The following is a 24991-nucleotide window of genomic DNA, read 5'->3' as shown; positions in this document are numbered from 1 at the left end:
AAACTGATATTCTCAATGTATGTTACCCTATTTTACATAATAAAATTATCTATAAAAGCTGTGTACACATCCATTCACACTCTTCTTCCTCAGCCACAAAACAATTCCAGACAGTCATACTGATCAGAACATAATTACTGAACAAATAGGTAAGTCGAGGTTTGGATTTTTTTAATAAGAATATACATAAAAACGACATGTTTTAACACTCTTATTAGCTAATTTTACTGTACAAAAGATCTTTTTTACAGCAGAGTACCAATTTCACTCTTTGGCATCTCCAATACCATCTGCATTTATAGCAAACATAGCTTCTGTTTCTGGTAAACATGGGGAATCATATATCTTACAGATCCTGGTTTCACCTCTTCCTTTTCTCAGATACAACCTGTGAATAATAATTAAATATTTTAAGTTTAAATTCATCAACCAAATTTTAATACAGTTGAATTTTCATATAATGTCATCAGTTATGAGAACTTGGCTATAACGTCGTGATTCCTGTGGTACAGCCTTATTCCTCATAAGGGACATACTTCTCATCCTTGCTTAATACGACAATGTATATGCATTTACCTTGTACATTTCATCATTTTCAGCCTCAAGTTAGCAACAAGACTTTCCAACAATCAACGTACTGTAGAAGGAAATCTATCATAATATGGCAACATGGTGTGTTGTTCTCTCTACTCTTCCATCACCAACAGATGTAGTATAGACTCCTTAACTCATCGTTACTACAGTAGTGGAGGCAATCAGAGAACTTGTCAACAATACATGTTAAATCACTTTCTCTCAGAATTTGTTACAAAATGCAAGGATTTTAGAACAGCGCGACCAGTAAACAAAAAGTTTTTATGTTGGAGGAAAAAGTGAAAGTGATTTATGTAACTGAGAATGGAACTAAAAAGGCTCATGTGTGTCATCAATTTGGCCTTATAAATTTCACAGTCCTAATGATTTGGAAGAACAAGAATAAAACTTTTACTGCTTTTGAACAAAATGGAGCTAAGCTGATTATGAAAAGCTGAACAGAATGACATGGGTGAAGTGCTGCTTTGGTGGTTAAAGCAACAGAGAAGCACCAAAAATGGCTCTGAGCACTATGGGACTTAACTTCTAAGGTCATCAGTCCCCTAGAACTTAGAACTACTTAAACCTAACTAACCTAAGGACATCACACCCATCCATGCCCGAGGCATGATTCAAACCTGCGACCGTAGCGGTCGCGCGGTTCCAGACTGTAGCGCCTAGAACCGCTCGGCCGCCCTGGCCGGCAGAGAAGCATCAATGTACCCTTTAGTGGACCACTCCTTATGGTGAAAGCAGAAGAATTTGCCATGAAATTAAAAGATGAGGAATTTATGTGCAGCAGTCGCTGTATTGACAGATTCCAGCAACGTCACGGCATTACTTTTGACAGAGTGAGCGGTGAAGCCAACAGTGTGAATACTAACACAATCCAACAACGGCTTACTGCTGTGTGATCTACAATTGGTGTAGAAGATGCAGACTGTGACATCTTTATAGCAAACGACACTGGCATTTTCTTTACATTGACACCTGACAAACTCTGAAATTCAAGGGCGAAAAATATGTTGACGGCAAGTTATCTACAGAACAAATAACAGTTCAGGTTTCTGCTAACACAGATGGAACTGGGAAGAAAAAATTGCTCGTGATAGGTAAATCAAAAAATTCTAGTTATTTTAAGCATGTAAAAAATCTGCCCGTGCACTGCATGCTAATAAAAAGTATTGGATGACCTCTGAACTCTTTGAAGCTGAAATAAGGCGTTGGGATCAGAAGCTTAGAACTCATAAAAGGAAGATACTGGTTCTTCTTGACAACTGTCTAGCACATCCTACACTCTTTGATTTGGATAATATTAACCTTGAATTTCCTCCTGTAAAATGACAAGCTTATTGCAGCTTATGGGCCATGGAGTAATTAGGATTATGGCATGTCACTACCATAAGCTCATATAACTGAAAATGATACAATGCAGTGAGAAGAAACATAATTATCCCATTACACTGATGGATGCAATCAGATGCATTACCAAAGTTTGGAGGCAGTTCACAGCACAAGCCATCAAGAACTGTTTCCGTCATGTGGGAATCACAACTGAAGGAATAAATGCCACCAATATTGTAGACACATTCGATGACACTGACGATCTGCTGCTGTCTGCATCGTTGCCAGAAATCAACTGTGACAATCTCAATCAGTTGGACTATGAAATGTAGCAACAATAGATGATGACCTTGTTCGAACTGAAGTGCAAACTGATAACAAAACTGCAAATGAAGTAAACAATTAGGGCCACAGTGACCATGAAGTTCGCGAAAGAAAAAGTGCCTCTCCCCACTTTTAGTAAAACTTTACAAGCCATTAGAATTGTAAACATGTTCTATGAAGCTAGAGAAGGGAGTAGCAAAATTGCAAATGAAATCAACTACTTTTCATTAATCTATCCAGAAACAGGTATGCAGCTGGCAACTAATTTCTTCGTTAAATGAAACATATAGAGCATGGAAAAAAGAGATCGGAGCACATTTTATTCCAATGGGAACTGTGAAGTACATCTGGTCAGCATGCTTGAAATTTTTTTTACATACAGTTTATATTCATCAAAATAACACTCATAAACATCAATATATCACTGAAAGAAAGTCTCCTATTTCTCTTTACCCAGTAGAAAGTCTTGAACTGGATTCTATTTCAGTGCACTCATCATATCAACCCATGTTATTAACTGGCCAAAAATGTTTTTTCAAACAAGAATTGAGCAGCAGAATAAAAGGAGGTAATTAGGAGCGGATTCATATGGTAAAGAGTATTGAAACTGGCTTTCCCAAAAGTCTCTATTTAACACTGATGCATGACAGGAACATTTTGCTGTGAAGAATATACATTTTGCTGATGTCTTTGTGGATGCGTATGATCTTTCTCAGGCATTTAAGCATTGGCAAGAAAATTGCAATCAGTATAGTATGAAATATGCAAGAATAGCATCTTCCAGGCCAAGGTAACACTGGTTATCAAGTTCATTTACAATATGCTCACTTAAGCATTCTTTGATGAAGATGTAGGAGAAATGTAGATTAAAGAGACCTCTGGAGAAAAGAGCAGCAACTGTTTTAATATCAAGAGTTCAGATGGCAAGTCAGTACTAAGCAAATAAGGAAAAGCTGAAAGGTGAAATGAATATACAGGGTGAGTCTGGAGGAAAGGTACAAGCTTTGAGGGGTGATAGTATTAGCAATTCTGAACGAAAAACTTCATATGGACATACGAAAAACTTCATATGGACATATGCCCTATTCCGAATGGTTTCTGAGATAGAACACATTTAATATCATTTTTGTACACTTTTCTTGAATAACTCTAAAACCGCACCCTCCTGTGCAAACGAGTTGCAGTACAAAATTAAACTATAACAAATGAAGTTCTGACATGTGTAAGTATTACCAAGCTATCAGTCTACAAATCATCGTTGCAAAATACTGATACAAATTATTTACAGAAGAATGGAAAATGCTGACCTCTAGAGGAGGTTTGTTTGGGTTCCAGAGAAATGTAGGAACATTCATGGCAATACTGTCCCTCCAACTTATTCTGGAAGATACAGAAAGGCAAACCTATATTTAAACCATTTGTAGACTTAGAGAAAGCGTTTAACAAAATTGACTGGAATACAATCTAATACTCTGAATGTAGCAGGGATAAAATACAGAGAGTGAAAGGTTATAAACAGCTTGTACAGAAAGAAAACTGCAGCTACAAGAATAGAAGAACATGAAAGGGAAGCAGTAGTTGAATAGGGGAGTGAGACGACACGGTTGTAGCCTACCCCCAATGTCATTCAATCTGTACACTGAGTAAGTAGTAAAAGAAAGAAAGAAGAAATTAGGAAAAGGAATTAAAAGTTCAGGGAGAAGAAATAAAAACTTTGGTGATGACACTACAATTCCATCGTAGACAGCAAATGACTTGGAAGAACAATTGAATGGAATGGGTAATATTATGTCCATAACAATTACTTTAGATCCCTATAGTTACAACTGAACAAAACAAATTTTTCTTGCCCTGGAAGCTTCACCTGTATTATCTGCAAGGCATCTTCAGTGGCCTAGAATATACACTATACGGTCAAACGTATCCGGACACCGCGAAAAACATGTTTTTGATATTAGGTGCATTGTGCTGCCACCTACTACCAGGTACTCCATATCAGTGACCTCAGTAGTCATTAGACATCATGAGACAGCAGAATGGGGCACTCCGCGAAACTCGCGGACTTCGAATGTGGTCAGATCATTGGGTGTCACTTGCGTCATAGTCTGTACGCAAGATTTCCACATTCCTAAACGTCCCTAGGTCCTCTGTTTCTGATGTTATAGTGAAATGGAAACATGAAGGGACATGTACAGCACAGAAGCTTACAGGCTGACCTCATCTGTTAGATGACAGAGACCGCCGACAGTCAAAAAGGGTCATAATGTGTAATAGGCAGACATCTATCCAGACCATCACACAGAAATTCCAAACTGCATCAGGATCCACTGCAGGTACTATGACATTTAGGTGGGAGGTGAGAAAACTTGGATTTCATGGTCAAGCAGCTGCTCACATCACACAAGTAAATGCCAAGTGACGCCTCACTTGGTGTAAGGAGCATAAACATTAGACAACTGAACTGGAAAAACCTTGTGTGGAGTGATGAATCATGATACACAATGTGGCAATCCGATGGCGGGGTGTGGGTATGGCGAATGCCCGGTGAAAGTCATCTGCCAGCGTGTGTAGTGCGACAGTAAAATTCGGAAGCAATGGTGTTACGGTGTGGTCGTGTTTTTCATGGAGAGGCCTTGCACCCCTAGTTGTTTTGTGTGGCACTATCACAGCACAGGCCTACATTGATGTTTTAAGCACCTTCTTGTTTCCCACTGTTGAAAAGCAATTTGGGGATGGCAATTGTATATTTCAACACGATCGAGCACCTGTTCATAATGCACGGCATGTGGCAGAATGGTTACACAACAATAACATCCCCGTAATGGATTGGCCTGCACAGAGTTTTGACCCGAGTCCTATAGAACACCTTTGGGATGTTTTGGAATGCCAACTTCGTGCCAGGCCTCACCAACCAACATCGATACCTCTCCTCAGTGCAGCACTCCGTGAAGAATGGGCTGCCATTTCCCAAGAAACCTACCAGCACCTCATTGAACGTATGCCTGCTAGAGTGGAAGCTGTCATCAAGGCCAACACCATATTGAATTCCAGCATTACCGGTGGAGGGCACCACAAACTTGGAAATCATTTTCAGTCAGGTGTCCGAATACTTTTGATCACATAGTATATAAATATTTATGTTTAACTATTTTGCTTTACATTTTGGACATTATATAGTGAGGTTATAAGCAGTTCTGGCACTTTCTGCTGATCTATAATGCAGTGATAATATAAATTTCTGCTCACAAATTTCATATAAAGCCCTTTTACATGTGTTCTTGTCTTGTTTTACAGCTGTTGTTCTCCTGCTTTGTGCCATACAAAATTTAATTTTAACAGCACAAGGCAATGAACATTTGTTTACTTGATATTATGTTTTGGATGCTGTTGTCAATTATTGAATGTGTCTTTGTGATATCACATGTGTGTCTGAGAGATTAGGTGATTACGGAGACTTTGAGAAGAGGCTATATGATGAGCAGGAACGAAAGTAAAACAAGGGTAATGAAATGCAGTCACTCTGAATCAGGCAATGCTGCGGGAATTAGATGTGGAAATGAGACACTAAAAGTAGCAGATCAGTTTTACTATTTGGGCACAAAAATAACTGATGATAGCTGAAGTAGTAGGACACAAAATGCAGACTGATTATAGTTAGGAAAGCATTTCTGAAAAAGATGGTTGGTTGTGGAAGGGGACCAAACAATGAGATTATTAGTCCTATAATCTAAGGAAGCAGAAACCAAGGGAGGTACAACGCAAACAGGACAGTCCAGTCAAGTGGAAGGAAAAATGGGCAAGCAAAGAGGTAAAAGGAACATCAGGGCATCAGGAAGAGGAAAGAACAGAGAACAGTGAGAAAGGCACCAGAAACACTATGCGCATTGGAGCACCAGCACCCCCACTGACCCTTCCCAATCGCCACACCATACTATGATCACAACACAATGGGAACAAACATCAGGGGAAGAATACCCAAGAAAAGGGGAAACAAAACAGCACAAAAGACCACACAAACACCAAGAGGAAAATGGTGTGAGAACCAAGCCGGAGCAGAGACAAGACCAAGGCCTTCAGAACCAAGGCTAATGCCAACACTAACCGAGGCGCACCAATTCCAGAGGGAAATTCAAGGACTTATACCTGTAAGGTCAAACCACTTTCGCAAAGAAAACCGAGGACAAATGTAAAAAAGTAAGGGTCATCTGCTAACTCCCAGGAGAAGGAAGGTGGGAGAGAATATTCAGTGCAAAGGGCCAAAAGGCATGAGCAGTCTGGCAAAATATGGACCACTGTGATAAGAGTCCACAACTGCAGGATGGCGGGTGCCTCATTTCGAAGTAAAAGAACACCACGTGGTGGGAGTAGGTGGCCGTGGCCACAGCCACAGCCCCGTCCCAAAAGCCGCATCAGTAACGTGATAAAAGGTCTTGTGATTTGAGGACCCAACTGAGCTAACGAGCCACCATCCATTCAGGTTACTTGCACAGGACATTGGTCAGACTGATGGGATGATAACTATCAAGGGACGACAGATTCTTCCCGAGCTTAATGACAGGAACCACAAAGCTGACTCTCCAATGACTGGGAAATGCCTTGAAGAGATATTGCTGTTATGGAGGATTGAGGAGTTGAATCAGTTGGTTATGGATGGAATCAGGAGCAGGGGCTGAATCATGGGAACAAGAGAGGGCCAGAAGAAGATCTCAGCTTGCTGTTTCCGGAGGAGGAAGGTGTGTGGACAGGAGGTTGGTGCTGATGCCATCGCAAAATGGGTTACGAGGTGTTCCGAGTGGCTCATGGATCCGTACATAGGCCACCTGGAAGGGCAAGGGCCAAAACAGAAGACTGCCGCTGACAATCTTGGAGGGTGCAGAGTATAGCCCACGCCCACGACAAAGGGACAGACGAACCAACACACTCATTTGCTGTGTTTTATTAAGTAACAGGATTTGGTGCGAAGCCGTTTAAAGGTAATATTGTTGTAATGCACGACTATGATCATGGCCATGCTCCACCATGGAACTGGATGGCGGCAAATGGGGCCCATTGAGCATGGAACAGCAATGCCAGCAGCATGAATTATCTTATCGGAGAGATTACAAATGACTTCATCAATAAAACTTGACAGAGAAGGTGTAAACAAGATCTGGGAGGTATATAGAGGCCAATCAGCATGATGGAAAGCTCAACGGGGTAACATGGACATCAGGAGTGGGAAGAGAATAAGAATCAATGAAAGGTGATCACTATCCCAAAGGTCATTGTGTGGCGACCAGAGTAAGGAAGGAAGAAGAGGACGGGAAGTGAGCAAAAGATCAATGACAGAGAAAATGTCATATTTGGCACTAAAATGAGTAGGGGAACCATCATTAATTAGATACAGGTTGTGTTCCATAAGAAATTGGTCAATGAGGAATCCTTGACTAGAAAAAAAGCACTGCCCCCTGAAGTGTGGTAGGCATAAAAATCCCCACGGAGTAGGAAGGTAAAGGGGAGTTGCTGAAGGAGGGCAGTTAGGGTAATGGGTGTAGGAGGCCTATCAGGAGGGAGATAGAGACTGCAAATCGTGACCGCAAAGTGCAAGTGACCCTGGATGGTAACTGCTTCCAATGTGATACATGAAGGGGGAGCGATATATTAACTATGTCCATATGGACCAAAGTGCAAATGCCACTGGATGCCCTCAAAGGGCTGACCTGGCTCCGAACGAAAGCATGGAACCCACAAAGAGTTGGTGAGTATCAGTGCAATGAGACTCTCGGAGAATGACACAAGATGCTGAGTAAAATGAAATAAGGGATTGCAACTCCAGGAGGTGGCTTTAGTATTCACTAATAAGCATGCAATGGGGATCCAAATGGAAAGTGAACGGACTGGAGCCAATCACGCCACCAGATCACCATCTGTCACCAACGAGGATGGAGTGACAGCCGTAAATAGGTTAGACTCAGGTTGCAAGGAGGGAGATGGTGCCTCTTGGGGCACTGTGGGGTCTTGTCCTGTGACTCATGTTTCTTCTTTGTCTCTTTCATAGGTCGAGGAGAGCAGGGCATGGAGGGAGAGTAGACTTCTGCAAGATCCAAAGCTGAAAGAGAGTGGACGACCTAGGGGTGCATGGATGCCATGGGGAGGAATCTTGGAGGGGATCCCCATCAGCAGTGGGCACTGAAGAAATGGGACACTTCTCCAGCCGAGGAGGGAGTGCGGCACCAAGAGGGGAGAGTGTGGGAATTGCAGAGGAGGGGGAGAGGAGAGGGGGCAGATCTGAATGAGGAGGAGGGAGGAGAGGAAAAGGACGTAACAGAGGCAATGTTGGATGTCTTCAACACAGGGTGAAGTCAGTCATACTTCTGATGAACCTCAGTGTGAGATAAACGATCAATGGACTTATTTATACTCCTGGATCTTTCTTTCCTTCTTATAAACTGAGCACCACACGGGTGGCAGAACACAGGGGCTCCCCTCATGGAAAGGGTGCCCACATTCACCACATAGATGGTATGCCGTACAGTTGGGAAGACATGTGCCCAAAACAAAAGCACCAAAAACACCTCATGGGTGGCGGGACATACACATAACCTTGACCTTCTCCCGGGGGGTATCTTCTCAAAGGCCAGAATAAAGGCACCAGTTTCAGTGCGAATGTTCTTAAGACATTTCTGATAACACTGATCAAAATGTACACCCTGTCTTTCCCAACTGGCCCAGAGTTCCTTATCAGTTTGAAGGATGAGATTCTTATGAAAAATGACTCCCTGAACTGTATTCAAAGACTGGTGAGGAGTACGGTTCACTGGGGCACTGCCAAGATGGTCACAAGCACAAAGGGCTGCAGAAGATGTTTTGATCAATAGCAAACCCAACTGTATCTTACTGAGAGACTCCACTTCGCCAAAATTATCTTTGATATTTTCCATAAAAATAACAGCTTCGTGGTGGTGAACATGTCTGCGTTAGTCCTAGTGCAGACCAGGTATCAGGGAAAGTGTTTCACCCCAAGCTGACAGGCCTGGCCCTCCTCCAGTCATGTAGCCTGGGAAGGGAAGGCTGCAGTCATAAAAGCAGCATTAAATGAGCCATTACCAACCAAAGAGATGGCCACAGAAGAACGGACAACTTTTTGGAGCTTGGTATATTTTATATGCAAAGCATCCACCCTTATACCACCCACTCCAATCACGGGCTCCCCCCACGGGCGACATCTAGCCACAGCAAGGGCCATCTGGAACAGTGGCCATTGCCGAGGGTTCCGATGCCCCAGAATAACAAGCAACCAATGATTGTCACAAACGGGAAGGCAACAGTTCGGGTACCAGAAGTTTGATTGCTGTGATGTCAGGGGGCTCATCCAGATGGGTAGATAACAGCCCCATCACATGGACTGGCTACATATGCTAGTGACCTAGTAGGGCAGAGAAGGTCTATGGTGGGAAAAGAGAGATGGGAGGGAGAGTGGAAGATATATTTATACCACAGATGCTAGGGAGGGAGTTCTGCCCCCAAAAGGCTTACACCATGGTGAGAAAATTTAGAAGTGGTGGTCAAACCCCAAATGTGGACCAAAAACGCCAAAAAGGATGGATGAAAAGGGAAACAAAAACTAAAAGGAATACAAGAAACCAGGTGAATAGCCAGGCTGACATCATTTTAAAACACTGCTAGAGGACAAGGAGGGGCAGAGGATAAGAAGCAAGGACAAGGAGGGAGGGGCACAGGAAAGGAAGTGCATGCAGAGAAATGAGAATGGACCACAATAGCTTGGGGCCCCATATGCGCCACGCATTAACTTGTGAAGAAACTGTGTGCCACCCGGGGGGGGGGGGGGGGGGGGGTCTGTAAAAGAAGAATTTGCTAACATCAGATATAAATTTAGGTGCTAGGAAGGCTTTTCTGAACCCACGTGAAATGTAGCCTTGTACTTAAATGAAACATGGACAATAAGCAGTTCAGACAAGATGAGAATACAAGCTTTTCAGACAAGATGAGGACACAAGCTTTTGAAATGTTATGCTACAGAAGATAGCTAAAGATTATATGGGTAGATAATATAACTATGAGAGGGTACTGAACGAAATTGGGAGAAAAGAAATTCATGGCACAACTTGACTACAGTAATGCGTAGGTTGATAGAACATATTCTGAGGCGTATTCCGGAATTGGAGAGTAGTGTGAGGCATAGAAACTGTAGAGACAGACCAAGGGATGAATACAGTATAGAAGTTCATATGTTACAGCAATTATTATGAGATGGAGAGGCTTGTATAGGATACACTAACATGGGGGAGCCACTTCAAACTAGACTTCAGGCCACAGACAAAGACAACGACAACAGCTTTGCCCTACAACGAGGGTACAATGTTGATTGCAAATTATCACATAACAATTGCTACTCACCTTATAGAGGAGACGGTGAGTTGCAGACATGTGCAACGAAAAGATTGCTATACGTTTTACCTTTTGGCCAAAAGATAATCTTCTGAAGTAGAAAACACACACATGTTCACAAGTGTACCGGTATGAAATGGGCGTTTTTTTTGTGAAAATGAAACACTAATTTTGAATTGAAAAGTAAAAACATTTTATTCAAAGTACTGACCATTGCTTTCTATACATTTTGACCACCTTTCTGGCGATTTGTGGACACTATGCCAATAGAAATGTTCGTCTTTTGAAGCAAACCAACAAGGCACCCAATTTTTGACTTCTTCGTAGGAATCAAAGTGTTCCTCAGCCAATGCGTGTCCCATTGATGAAAACAAATGGTAGTCGGAAGAGGCCAAGTGTGGTGAATATGGCGGGTGGGGTAGCAGCTCCCAGCCAAGTGTTTTGATTCTATCCTGAACCAGTTTTGCTTTGTGTGCAGGTGCATTGTCGTGTAAAAACATTACTTTGCCATGTCTTCTGGCCCATTCTGGTCTTTTTTCAATCAATGCATAGTTCAAATTGATCATCTGTTGTCTGTAGCGATTAGTATTCACAGTTTCACCGGGTTTTAGAAGCTAAACACAGAGCTTTGTCTTCTTGCCGAATCGATCTGGTTTTGCAGTCGATGTTGATGGTTGTCCCAGATTAACCCATGATTTTTCCCATTTAGGATTCTTAAAATAAATCCATTTTTCATCGCTAGTAACAATTCAATGCAAAATTGATTTTCTTTCATGTCTTTGAAGCAAAATTTGACAAATGGTTTTTCAGTTTTCCATCTGTCTTTCATTCAATTCATGTGGCACCCATTTTACACACTTTTGGATCTTTCCCATAGCTTTAAAACGGTCGGAAATTGTTTGTTGTGAAACATTTAGCATTGCTGCCATTTGCTTCTGACTCAAAGTATCATCTTCATCCAATATTGCTTGCAATTCAGCATCTTCGAACTTTTTTGGTGGTCTTACACGTTATTCATTTCTTACATCAAAATTGAAACCATCTTTTGCATTTGCTTCTGATAGAGCATGATCACCATATGCCTCGACAAGCATTCGAAGTGACTCTGCAGCACTTTTTCTGCAAATCATCACTTTCTTGTACAAAATTCGACATTGTTAACACGATGAAAACATGATGTTTGTTCCATGACTTAATGTATACTAAATATCTTTGACAGATGTCATACCAACCAAACAAAAAAAAATTAAGGCTCGTTCACAACAAATGTTCCCTACTGACACATTTATATCTTAACGCTCATTTCATACCGGTACACCTGGTACACGATCATGATCTCTTGCCACTGTGGCTGCAGAGACAGTGGTCATGTATGTGTGAGATGTGCTTGTGTAAATGTATGTTGTTTTCAATTTCTGGAGTAGGTCTTTTGGCCACAAGCTAAAATATATATCAGTCTTTTTATGTGCCTAACTGTTTCTCAGTGTCTCCTCCTTATGGTGAGAAGCTATTCATTATTTTCATATTGCTATGAAAAGGAAAGTTGCCACTCACCATATAGCGGAGATGATGAGACATTTGTAGGCACAACAAAAAGACTGTCACAAATAAAGCTTTCAGCCAGAAAGGCAGTCGTTAAAAATAGACAATGGTCACACACTCATGCAAATACAACTCACACACACATGATTGCAGTCTCGGTCAACTGAAGCCACACTGCAAGCAGCAGCACCAGTGCATGTTGGGAGTGGTGACTGGGTGGTGGTAGGGAGGCTGGGGTGGGGTGGGGAGGGGGAGGGATCGTAAGGGAGGGGTAGTGGACAGTGCAGTGCTGCTGGTGAGCATGCAGGGACAAGGTGAAGAGAGAGTAGGGCAGCTATGTGCAGTCGGGAGGTAGACGGGGAGCAGGGGAGAGGTGGGGGGGGGGGTGATGAGGGGAGGGGTAGCAGAAAAAGAGAAAAGTACAAAGACTGAGTGCAATGGTGGAATGAGGGCTGTGTAGTGCTGGAATAGGAACAGAGAAGGGGCTGAATGGGTGAGGACAATAACGTAACGAAGGTTGAGGCCAGGAGGGTTACGGGAACACTGTTCCCACCTGTGCAATTCAGGAAAGTTGCTATTGGTGGGAAGAATACATATAGCACAGACTGCAAAGCAGTCACTGAAATGAATGATGTCATGTTTGGCAGCATGCTCAGCAACAGGGTGGTCCACTTATTTCTTGGCCATAGTTTGTCGGTGACCATTCGCACGGACAAGCAACTTGTTGGTTGTCATGCCCACATAGAATGCAGCACACTGGTTGCAGCTTAGCTTGTAGATCACATGACTAGTTTCACAGATAGCCCTGCCATTGATGGGATAGGCAATGTTTGTGACCGGACTGAAGTGGGTGGTGGTAGTGGTGGAAGGGTGTATGGGACAGGCCTCGCATCTAGGTCTATTACAGGATTATGAGCCATGAGGTAAGGGGTTGGGAGCAGGGCTTGTGTAGGGATGGACGAATATATTGTGTAGGTTCAGTGGACAGCAGAATATCACTGTGGGAGCGGTGGGAAGGATAGTGGGCAGGACATTTCTGATTTCAGGGCACGACAAGAGGTAGTCGAAACCCTGGTGGAGAATGGCATTGAATTTATTTATATTAAAAAAGAAATTATTGAAGATGCAAAAATTGATCATGAGAAACGTTTTGTGAATGGACACAGTGTCTCAATACAGTTTGCCAGAAGCAATAGTTTTGGACATCAGCAAAAAATTTAAAACCTTTAACAATTGAAGAAGTCTGTATTATGCCTTGGGAACCACAGTGAGACCCAAAAACGGCTTGGGAACCTGCAGTAAAGAAACCCACCCGTGGCTGACCCTGCATGGCTATCGGGCTTGGCCCCTTGGCGATGGGATTACCAGTCTTGAGATTGGTAGTGGCATAGCCACCATGGACCAACGCAAGGATTTTCCGAATTAGCACAAATGTCAATAGTTTAGGCGAATTTTTTGCACCTTACCCAAAGAGACACCAAAATGAAAATAAGTTTTTCTAATAGAATTAAATGTGCTCTGTTGAATGGTGTTAATGAATGTAATGTGGTAGGTGTCCATTTTGAGATACGTGACTTTGAACATGGGTATATTTTGATACATTCATGTTTTTTAGCAAATTTACAGGATGATAGCACAGTAATTAAACACACAAAACAGGCCAAAATTTGTGATATACTAAGCATCCAGACAGACAGTAGTTTGGCAAAAGACCAGGTCCATACCGCACTTCCTCCACTACTTATACCTCATTAAACTATGGGGTAAATTTCTCACGACATGATTTGTTGCCCACTTTGAACTGAGATTATTCAAATGCATTGCTTTCTGAACTCTACTTGCAACATTTGTGTGTAGAGCACACAAAGTTGTATCACTATACCCAGAGGCAAGAGTCTAGCTCTCTTACATTAGGAACAGTGGAATGCCAAACTTGATGATTTCTTCACGACTTTTCGATCTCTGTAAAAGTGGTCTACACAAAAATGGCTCTAGCACCTGAACCAAGTTACAGGTGAGCCTGAAACTTTGCATAACTTCATGTAGGGTCCTCAGATACATCCTGTACAAATTTCATCAAAACTGAAGATGGTCGAGCTGGGAGCATCTTCTAAACTGGGACACTTGACAAGGAATGACCCAAAAGTTTCTTCATCAATAGAAATGAATATTTGTCGGCAGGATTAGCCAAATTGAAATGGCTCTGAGCACTATGGGACCTAACTTCTGAGGTCATCGGTCCCCTAGAACTTAGAACTACTTAAACCTAACTAACCTAAGGACATCACACACATCCATGCCCGAGGCAGGATTCGAACCTGCGACCGTAGCAATCGCGTGATTACAGACTGTAGCGCCTAGAACCGCTCGGCCACCACGGCCGGCTAGCCAGATTCATTCAAGTTAAAAGCTGCTTCAGTGGGTATCCTTTTTCAGTCACAATTTGATTCTATTTAATTTTAAATTCTTCTGCTGGGATTTCATCTGACACAGTTGCATCATATTGCTTTTTTAAATCATGAAAGCAAAACTGAAGTTTGAAGTCCTCAATACAACTTTGAAGTCACAGAGAGATTTATCTTTAATTTCAGCTCCTGAATGAAGCATTGTTTCCTCAGCCATCAACTGAAACTTACTCTCATTAAGTTGTCTACTGTGCACTCCAGCAAATTCACCAAGTCCCTTAACATGCTAAATGTCAGTGATATTCTCTCCTTTCTCACAGTGTATCAAAATTTCTACTTCTTTCCTAATGAACTTCATTTTCATACCCACTATTTCTCCTTGAAATATCCACAGTCTATTACCCTTCATTCTGAAAATATATTTCTCACACAGGCTCCTGAGATGATGTTGTTGTTGTTGTTGTTGTAGTCTTCAGTCCAGAGACTGATTTGATGCAGCTCTCCATGCTACACTATCCTGTGCAAGCTTCTTCATCTCCCAGTACCTACTGCAACCTACATCCTTCTGAATCTGTTTAGCGTGTTCATCTCTTGGTCTCCCTCTACGATTTTTACCCTCCACGCTGTCCTCCAATACTAAATTGGTGATCCCTTGATGCCTCAGAATATGTCCTACCAACTGTTCCCTTCTTTTAGTCAAGTTGTGCCACAAATTTCTCTTCTCTCCAATTCTATTCAATACCTCCTCATTAGTTATGTGATCTAACCATCTAATTTTCAGCATTCTTCTGTAACATCACATTTCGAAAGCTTCTATTCTCTTCTTCTCTAAACTATTTATCATCCACGTTTCACTTCCATACATGGTTACACTCCACACAAATACTTTCAGAAACGACTTCCTGACACTTAAATCTATACTCGATGTTAACAAATTTCTCTTCTTCAAAAACGCTTTCCTTGCATTTGCCAGTCTACATTTTATATCCTCTCTACTTCAACCATCATCATTTAACCATACAGTAAAGCTGCATGCTCTCAGGAAAAATTACGGCTGTAGTTTCCCCTTGCTTTCAGCCGTTCGCAGTACCAGCACAGCAAGGCCGTTTTGGTTAGTGTTACAAGGCCAGATCAGTCAATCATCCGGACTGTTGCCCCTGCAACTACTGAAAAGGCTGTTGAAATCAAACTCAAGTTTTCTTTGAATGCCCCTCTTCAGGAATCACACATTTGTCTGGCCAATGTACATGTCGTTTGTGCTCACGGTAACTAATGACACAACTACTGTACTAAGCATGCACTTTAAAGGGAGACAGTGGCAGAAAGAATGAAAAATTTACAAATTATTTTTATTTGCTTATTTAATGGTAAATATAATTGAGATTATTATCACAAATTTTTTCCTTGAAATTCAAACTACAAATGGCATAAAAAAAATTAAAACCCTAAGCAGTGTAATGCGCCAATGGAGGAAAAATTTTATTGCAGAATTTGGCCTGTGAACTAATAAAATATAGCTTTAGAAGGCTGTGATTTTTTGTATACATAACAGCAGTGTTGTAAAGAAGGCTGGGGAGCCATTTTCTGGTTCAATCAGTGCAGTATAGAAGGCTGTGGAGTGTTGTAAACAATTTTTGTGCTGTTCAGTGGAATTCGAGTGACGCTTGATTTATTGTGCCATTGTTTGTGCAAGGTTGAATCTGTCGATCCCTTTTTACAATGCCTAGGCCTGGTAAAGTATTTAAAAAATATAGTAAGTCCCATATTTCCAATATAAAGTGAAAAACTGACATTGAGGTTAGGGTTGGGCCTGCAGATGCAAACATTAGCTTGTCTCCAAGTGCATCTAAAATAAAACTTGGGACAGGGATTGTGTCAGAAGAAACAAATCATGACAGAAATACAGGTTTCAGAATTGTGGATCTGGAAATGGCGGCCGAAGCACTTAGAAAAGCCTGTGCAATGCTCTGTTTGTGGAGGAAATGTGGATTTGGTTGATGATGGAAAGAGAGAAGGTTTGGTTTCCACATTGCACATTTTGTGTCAAAACTGTGATGCTGACAGACCATTCAAGACATCAAAGGTAATCTATGAAGCCAATATGAGATTTGCTTATGGACTAAGTTGTATAGGGATTGGAAGAGATGGTGGAAACCTTTTATGTGGTACTATAAACATGCCTGGTCCTCCCCTAAAATTTTCTGCAATGAATACTGCTCTCCTCAATGCAGTTGCAGAAGTAAGTGAAGAGAGCATGAAAATGGCAGTCCTGGGGGCAATTCAAGTTGCGAAGCAACTAATAGCAATGATATAGCAATTTCCTGTGACAGTTTCTGGATGAAGAGGGGGCATACTTCACTGCATGGAGTTTCAACAATCATTAGTGACTGAGAGGTGATGTCTAAATATTGTTCTGCATGTTCCTTGCACAAGAAATATATTGACGCAGGTAAAGAAACAGAATGGCAAGAAGCCCATAAAGCTGTTTGTAGCAGAAATTATGCAGGCTCCAGTGGTGGGATGGAAGCTGCAGGTATGAAATTCGTTTTCCATAGATCTTAGCAAAAGTATGGAGTAAGATACGTACAGTATTTAGGAGATGGAGACTCTAGTGCTTTCAAGAATGTAATTGAAAGTCAGCCCTGTGGAAAAGATTGCACTATTGAGAAACTGGAGTGCTGAGGCCACATTCAGAAGAGGATGGGTGGACGACTCCGACGACTTGTTGCAGACAATAAAGGCAAGCTACTAGAGGATGGGAAGCCACTGGGAGGTAAAAACAGACTAACAAAGAGGAGAACTGACAGCCTACAAGTCTATTATGGTGCTGCAATTAGAAGTAACCTCACAAGCTTGGACAGTATGAGGAAAGCAGTATGGGCCATTTGGTTTCATTACTTGTCGACAGACACTACACTTCAACATGGCCTCTGTTCTAATGAATGGTGCAAATTTTTGAAAAGTAAGGTAAGTGGGGAAGCTTATACCCACAAAAATAACCTTCCTTATGAGGTTTCAATGGCCATTAAACCAACTTTTAGAGCACTGGCTTCACCAGAACTGCTAGAAAAATGTCTGCATGGGAAAACACAGAACCCAAATGAAAGTTTCAATGCTCTCATTTGGAAAAGATGTCCAAAGACCGTGTTCGTTTCCAATTTGGTGGAGATGATTTCTGCTTTGGAAGCTGCAGCAGTGTTTAATGATGGGAAAGTGGCAAGACTTCACATCCTCAGCAAGTTGGGTTTTACACCTAGAGTCTTCACTGAGCAGATACTGCAGATCATCGATAAGTAAGAATCACGAAGGTGGAAACTTCAGTCCAGAACATACAAAAAATTGCTAGGCAAAGGAGCAGAGAAGCTAAAAGAGCTGTAGAAGATGATGAGGAAGAAATGGAATATGGATATGGGCAGTTTTAGCTAAGGTATGATAGTGTTTTTTTTTTTTTTTTTTTTTTTTTAATACAAACTTTAAAATGATTTTTCTGCAACTTAAGGTTTTCTGCTTTCAGGAACACACATATCAGAAACTACTGGAAGGATTGCAATTAAATCTGGCACACCTATTCTTTTACTTTGAAGCAATATTTAAGTGGAACAAAATTTTAATCGAGATATTATACACAGTTTTGTGGTTGATAATATATTCAAAAGTTTACTTGTAAAAAATGTTCGAATCCAAAATATCACAGAAAATAATAGCATTAATTTACCAAAAAGTTGCTGCACTTAATTGTACACCTATTAGTGTAGATTATTTTACCATTAAAAAAAATTGCCAAATTTGCCTCGAAATATGAAAAAGTGTACCTTAAAATAATAACACAATAAAAAATTCAAAATTATCTCACTGATTTAGATTGTTATTAAAAACTCTGAATTTTTTTAAAAAAATTGTATTAGATCTCTATACATAAGTGTGCAAAATGTCAATGAGATCGAACAAAAAATGGCAAAGATTTGGATTTGCAAAAATATCAGTGCAAGGCTGCCACTGTCTCCCCTTAAACCAGAACTGCATGTAATCAAAACTGCTGATAATTAATGCACACATGTATGAAGTTTTTTCTTATGTAGCCATTATAGACCTACCACGAGTTAACCAAATGTGAAGACAAATTTGTAGATTGAGGAGCAGTTTAGAACTCTTCTTGTTTCAGTGTAGAACTCTTCTTTTTTCCTCCAAAAGCACAGATGGGAATTGCATATTTATGAATTCTCCATATATTATCACTTATTTTGTTTATTTGGTAATGGTATCCAGAACCACATACAGCATTCTAAACTCTACACCATTATTTACAAAACAATTATTATCCATACTATTAGTAATATACACACAATGTCCAGAAAGTAAGTTCCATTGGCCAATTAAAACAACAAAAAATGTTATGGAATAAAGTACTTCACTGCAACCTGAAATACAAATCATTAACTATGTTTGAACGTGTCACTTGTGTTAAGAGATCTGTCCACATGAGACACAAAATTGTTTTATCCAGTACCAAAGTTTGAAATTTCATACAATGACATGCAACTGGCAACAGCATGTTTACAGGTTAGTCATTCTGCACTCTCTTGCTAGCAAGGAAAACTTTCAGGTCTAATAAAAAAGAAAATCACACCAGGCAAAGTCATTTAAATGCTCATCACATTCAACATAGCAGTGAGATAACAACAGTTCTTCTCTTTTTTAATCATTACTTGGTGCACTCTTCTATTAATGACTGTGAGATCCAGAACGACATTTGTAGGCCTTGTCAAACTTCTGTTCATCTGGCAGCATCCAGAAAATTGGTCTAAAATGCACATGGAGCCAACATGGTTATCTGTATGTTGGCCTTCACCATCTTTTCTTCAACACAGACTGATTCACCTCTTACCACAATTTTTTCACACTGCATTCCACAGCTTACATATTGTTCCATCCTTCAATGAACCACCTGACTCACACCCATGCCATGAGCACTGTCTTTATAATTACACTTAAAACAATACAAACATACTGGTGATAGCACCAACAGATCCTATGCAGTCATCAGGATCTGTACAGCTTAATGCAATTCACAATGGATACAATGATCTTCTTGCATGTTTTCACAACCCACAATTAAGTGTCTGCACTGTTGTCATCTCTCTCTAAGAGTTATGACCTTCTTGTGACTGCAGTGCAGTTGCACCTTAAATTGCCAATAAAACTTACTCTCTGATTATTCTTTAATGTGACATAGATGACTTCAGCAACTTAATTTTCATTCAAAAATAATCAATTAAACCTTCCTGTAGTTAGGTAATCTGTTTACAACTTACCTAGTGGTTGAAGCATGAGCCATGATGTTGCCACCAATAGGCTTCTTTGGATCAGCAGCAAATAAAGCAGCACCGTCGACTTGTGCTACAACTTGATTGGTTATAACAACAGCAACCCCAAACTGTGTAATAAAACAACAAGATAACAATAAGCTTGGATTTTATCCATGATGGGTGCACATTCATGGTTTTGTTAAATTTGAAATTTAGCTTTAAAGATAACAATAATAAATGGACAGCACAAATGTTAGATCTCTTATTAATATACTAATAACAACATGACTATCAAAACCAACAGGAGACAGAAAGTGACAAAAGCACTGTTTTTATAAGTTTCCAGCAGCAGATTTTCTGTCAGTGCTTTAGAGAAAACATTTACAGCCAGATAATCAGATAATTTTCTAGTACTGTAGAAAAGACTTAGTGCTGCTTCTACACTAGCTCCTGTGCTTAAACTCTTTCACTACGGGGAGTTCCACAGCATTTAAAGCAAGCTGTCTCCCATATGACAGTCCATTTGAGACTCATGCTTTTTTATATTTTTACTGGACTTGATTTCTGTGTTGCTTGATCGCAACATTACCGGTTAATCTTGCCAAGCATTTGTCACTTACTGTAAACATGAAATATGGAGTTTGTACACTACACAATCTTCTTGACACGCTACTGCTAGAATCACAAGTCCATAATTTTGTGTAATACCACAGAGGCTGTTTCACACAAATTTTGTGTAATTGCACTATATTATTTAAGGAAGATCAGTCCTTATTAAAAGTGTGTGCTGGTACATTATACAAGCTAATCCTTGCATAGCTGAAAAAAGTCACAAGACTAGCAAGATAGTTAAAGAATTACATCAACCACCTCACTGGATGAAGAAGATTTGATCTTGTCTGTTGCAGTGTTCATTTATCGATTTTGATGTACTTAGGGTCCTCTGGGTACTAAATATTCATACCACAGTTGAGCTTGTAATACAAAGCTCATTAAGTGCCGTCGGAGGAGAGAGGCTAAATTCCATTCAAAGGTGACAAGAACACGTACGGTTACATAACTGTATTGCCTGCCTTTGTGTATGCAGCTTACATTCTCTGTACAGACTGACACAACTGAAATAATTCCTACAATTGCGGGTGTAGTAAACTCAGAATTAAATTTAATTTCTGCACAAAGCATGACCGTGTTGAAGCTTCCATCTCACAATTGCTATTAGATCAAGAATCAGAGTTCTGATTTGAACTTTCACAGAACATTTTGTCAACAATTTTTCCGCTATACATAATATCCTTCAGCCAAGAGGAAAACCACTGGATCAATGTAGGAAAATGAACTCTAACCCAAAAAATCTAGAAAACCATGAGTTACCTTATTGATTTCAGGAACGTGTGTGTGTGTGTGTGTGTGTGTGTGTGTGTGTGTGTGTGTGTTTGGGAGGGGGTTGGTTAAAGATGGGGAGTGGGGGCAGTAGACCAAGGGATCCTACGCTGTAAAAAACATGCAGTTACATAAATCCAGAACATAAGCAATGAGTTTTATCATCTAACTACCTTCTTCAAAAAGCACCACCCCAGTACTGCTGTTAAAAACACATGAAAACAGATCACAATGTGCCTGACGTATCATATCTTAGGTTCCTTCCTAAGGGAAAAAAGAGAAACACCAATTGCAGAGGTTCAGTGACACAGGCTTAGAAGCATCCTCTTATTATGAGAAGAGCGGGAGGCAAAGTTGAATGGAATCATTCTATGGAGAGTAAGATGTCATAGATGGTACATTAATTAGAACTGAGCCAATTTCAGTTTGGAAATGACAGGCAGAGTGAGAAATAAAATTAAATTAAAAGACAAAGAGAAAATGAAAAGTGGAAAGAATAATGCATTGAAATGAAGATATTAGGAAGGACACACACACACATAATGGTAGGTGACAGTGATAATTAAATAATAAAATGAGACAATATTATAACAAATGCCAATATGTCAGATGAAGGGGATGGGATTAGGCTAACAGTGGTAAACACAGGAAGTTGGAGTGATGGTAGAACACGCTGGAGAGCAAGTTACAATCTACAGAATTTAGTGAAATTAGTGCTTGGTGAGAGGACCCAACTGGCCCTTGTAATATAACAAGCATTCAAACCTCTTGTGACATACTGTAGAGCAAGCTCTACAATGGGGGAATGGGACACCACCAAAGCAGGTAGTTCTTTCTCCATTCATGTATTCTGCCAGTTTGGTGTTCATCCCTATGTAACAGAACAAGCAGTGAAAACATACGCTGATATACTTAAATTAAAATAACTTTGTGATTGATGATTTAACAAGTTAACTCATAGCGGGCAGATGTCAGCCAATCTCTTGGGCTCCACCTGATCGCTGTGTTGTCTGTTTTGAAGGTACTGGCAGTGAGTGTCTTCTCAGCAGAAGCAGGTTATACAATATGGAGAGTGGAGAGTAGCTGGCAATGCCATCCCCTGTTACTGACATCTGTCAATCAAAAAAATTATTTTATGCAAATTACAAGCAACATGAGTAGCCCTGCTTTAATGCTGTACAGTTTGCCAGTGATGAGTCTGGGCAGGCAGTAGTGGAAGTTACATGGAGCAGGTTTTACTGCAAGAATTATTACAGGGGTAGGAATCCTGAGCAAGAGAAAGTAATTTGAGAATGTCACACAGTCGAAAAGGATCTTGCAATAATTACAGTCCAGGTGGCGTAAGAAGATCCCTGACAGCTTGCATCACTGTTGCCAGCTTTTAGCTGCAAAGCTCAAATGGCTGCATGCAAAAACAACAGCCATCTATAGAGCTGTGACAACCTGAGGCACTGTCACAGATACATTTACAAAATCGTGTTACATGACTGGTTGTGGCAAGCACACAAAGCTGTCACATCTAGCCGACTGGAACTGTCAGGGATCAACTTGCTGACTCAACTGTAGTAATTCTCTGTCTGCTCACCTATTCTGCCAGTTTAGTGTTCATCCCTATATAACAGAACATGCAATGAAAAAATGTGCTCATATACTTAAATTAAAATAACTTTGTGATTGATAAGCTGGAAAGTGATAGTCAATGGTGTGTCGATATCAGAGTTAGACACAAATGTCATCAAACTGTACAATATTCCTATACTGCAATTTTTACGTCTCTAATTTATTATTTACTCTCTCGCCTCCCCTCTCACAATGTGTGCAATCCCCTTCCACCAACTTTATTTATTTATTTACTTCTATTATTCTTTCCACTTTTCATTTTCTCTCTCCTTTTAACCCATCATTACTTCTAACTCTGTCCATTCTATGATCTCTGAACTGAAGTTTACACAGTGCTTATTAAATAAGATGTCTGAATTGCCACACTGTTAAATTTTCCTTTGTGTCACAGGTTGTTCTTCCAATGACCACCCACCCTTTTTCATCTAAATTCCTCAATATTTACTACTTCATCCCTCTTGAAGAAGCAACCTATTTTTCTAAATGCTAGAACTACTGCGCTCTAATTTAAAACATTTTTACAATACTAGTGTGACCTGCATCTCATGAATGTAAGTTCTTGTCAACCTTGCTGTCAATTTTAACCTATTTTTGGAGTTTTCTAGAATGGCAAAAGCCAATCTTTATTATTTCTTTCTTTTATCTATTAGTACAAGATTTTAGAATTAAATGTTTTGTCACACATTTTACCTTCTGCACACATCTATTAAATTCTGTTTCAAGTTTCTTCAATCTTAATTTCTAAAAATTTAACAAACCTACACCACCATTTGTGAAAACTGCAACACCAAGAATCATATCTATGATAGAGCTTTAGACTACAGACAGGAGGCATCTTAATACAGAAATTACAACAATGGTTACTTACATTAAGAGCAAATCAACTGATTTCAGAGAAAAGTGAAGATCAACTGCATACCTCATCAGCAAGCCGTAACAACATACGCAGGAAACGTGCTAGGTGCATTTGCCTTGCCGAGAGCTCTCCTCGTCCTGAGTAATCGGTACGGTACAGGGCTGTGGCACTGTCCACAACCAAGAGTGCATACCTACAAAGAAAAAAACAAAGGAACATTTCTCACAACACACTAGTAACAATACAGTTTTACAAATGAACCTGTTTCACACACAAAAGACGAATGAAACAAATAAGTTCTGGTATGCTGCAGCAAAATCTTGCATATGTTTTGGAAAGACTGACCACAAGCAAAGTGCTTGGACCCTCATCATTTTCATACGGAGTTGTAAATAATGGAATGAGTAAAGGTAACAACTCACTGTGTAGATGACACATTGAATCACTGATAAGTGCATATCTGCTGCCAACTAGCTGTCACCTACTCTTCCCCAAACCTCCCGCCTATTTGTTGCATACTTTCTCTCCTCTCCCCATTCAAGCTGCTGTGCTGGCACAATGTAGTCATCCAGGAAAATGCAGGTGTGTGTGTGTGTGTGTGTGTGTGTGTGTGTGTGTGTGTGTGTGTGTACTCTGATAAAGGATTTGTTTGAAAGCTAACAATGTTCTCCGTCTTGTTCATATACCTGTTGACAGTACCCAACAATTCAATTCAGTGAGTTTTTACTTTACTCCTCCTATACCTGTATTCCACTATAGACTTTCCATCATAATACTAATACAGAAACTTCTTAGGAGTCTAAAGATGAATGTGCTGATGTTTATAATGACTTGACATGTACAGTACCACTCTACTGGCTGATGGAAGCAATGTCTTCCTTCATCAATCTCCCCACCTTCACATATGGCTTCCCGCGGGATGCATCCTTCATTGGGCCAAACAGGTGGAATTTGGAATGTGTCCAATGAAGTTTTGTGAGCTCCTCCTGGGTGCACAGACCTGTGTGAGGCCTTCCATTGTCATGGAAAAGGAGAAGTTAGTTTGCATCTTTGTGACAACAAACATGCTGAAGTTGCTTCTTCAATTTCCTGAGGGTACCGCAATACACTTCAGAGTTGATCATTGCACCACGAGGAAGCACATCAGACAGAATAACCCCTTCCGAGTCCCAGAAGAGTCGCCATGACCTTACCAGCTGAGGTTGCGGTTTTGAACTTTTTCTTCAAAGGCCATTTCATAGGATGGCCTACAG

General features: G+C 40.5%; 1 protein-coding gene across 1 annotated transcript in view; it reads right to left on the bottom strand.

Annotated features, from left to right (window-relative positions):
• Nucleotides 1-154: 154 nt before the first annotated feature.
• LOC126236764 (DNA repair protein RAD51 homolog 1) overlaps nucleotides 155-24991 on the bottom strand; it is an 80525-nt gene continuing 55688 nt past the window's right edge. Inside the window, exons 5-7 of the mRNA XM_049946328.1 lie at nucleotides 23802-23931; nucleotides 19889-20010; nucleotides 155-388 (exon numbers count right to left, since the gene is read on the bottom strand). Coding sequence (XP_049802285.1) covers nucleotides 265-388; nucleotides 19889-20010; nucleotides 23802-23931 — 376 coding nt within the window. The 3' untranslated portion in view covers nucleotides 155-264. The remainder of the gene's footprint in view (nucleotides 389-19888; nucleotides 20011-23801; nucleotides 23932-24991) is intronic.

This window comes from Schistocerca nitens, chromosome 1 (genome assembly GCF_023898315.1).
Source record: "Schistocerca nitens isolate TAMUIC-IGC-003100 chromosome 1, iqSchNite1.1, whole genome shotgun sequence".
NCBI classification, from domain to species: domain Eukaryota; kingdom Metazoa; phylum Arthropoda; class Insecta; order Orthoptera; family Acrididae; genus Schistocerca; species Schistocerca nitens.
Note: the sequence above shows the minus strand (reverse complement) of the source record. Positions and strands in the feature narration are given on the sequence as shown.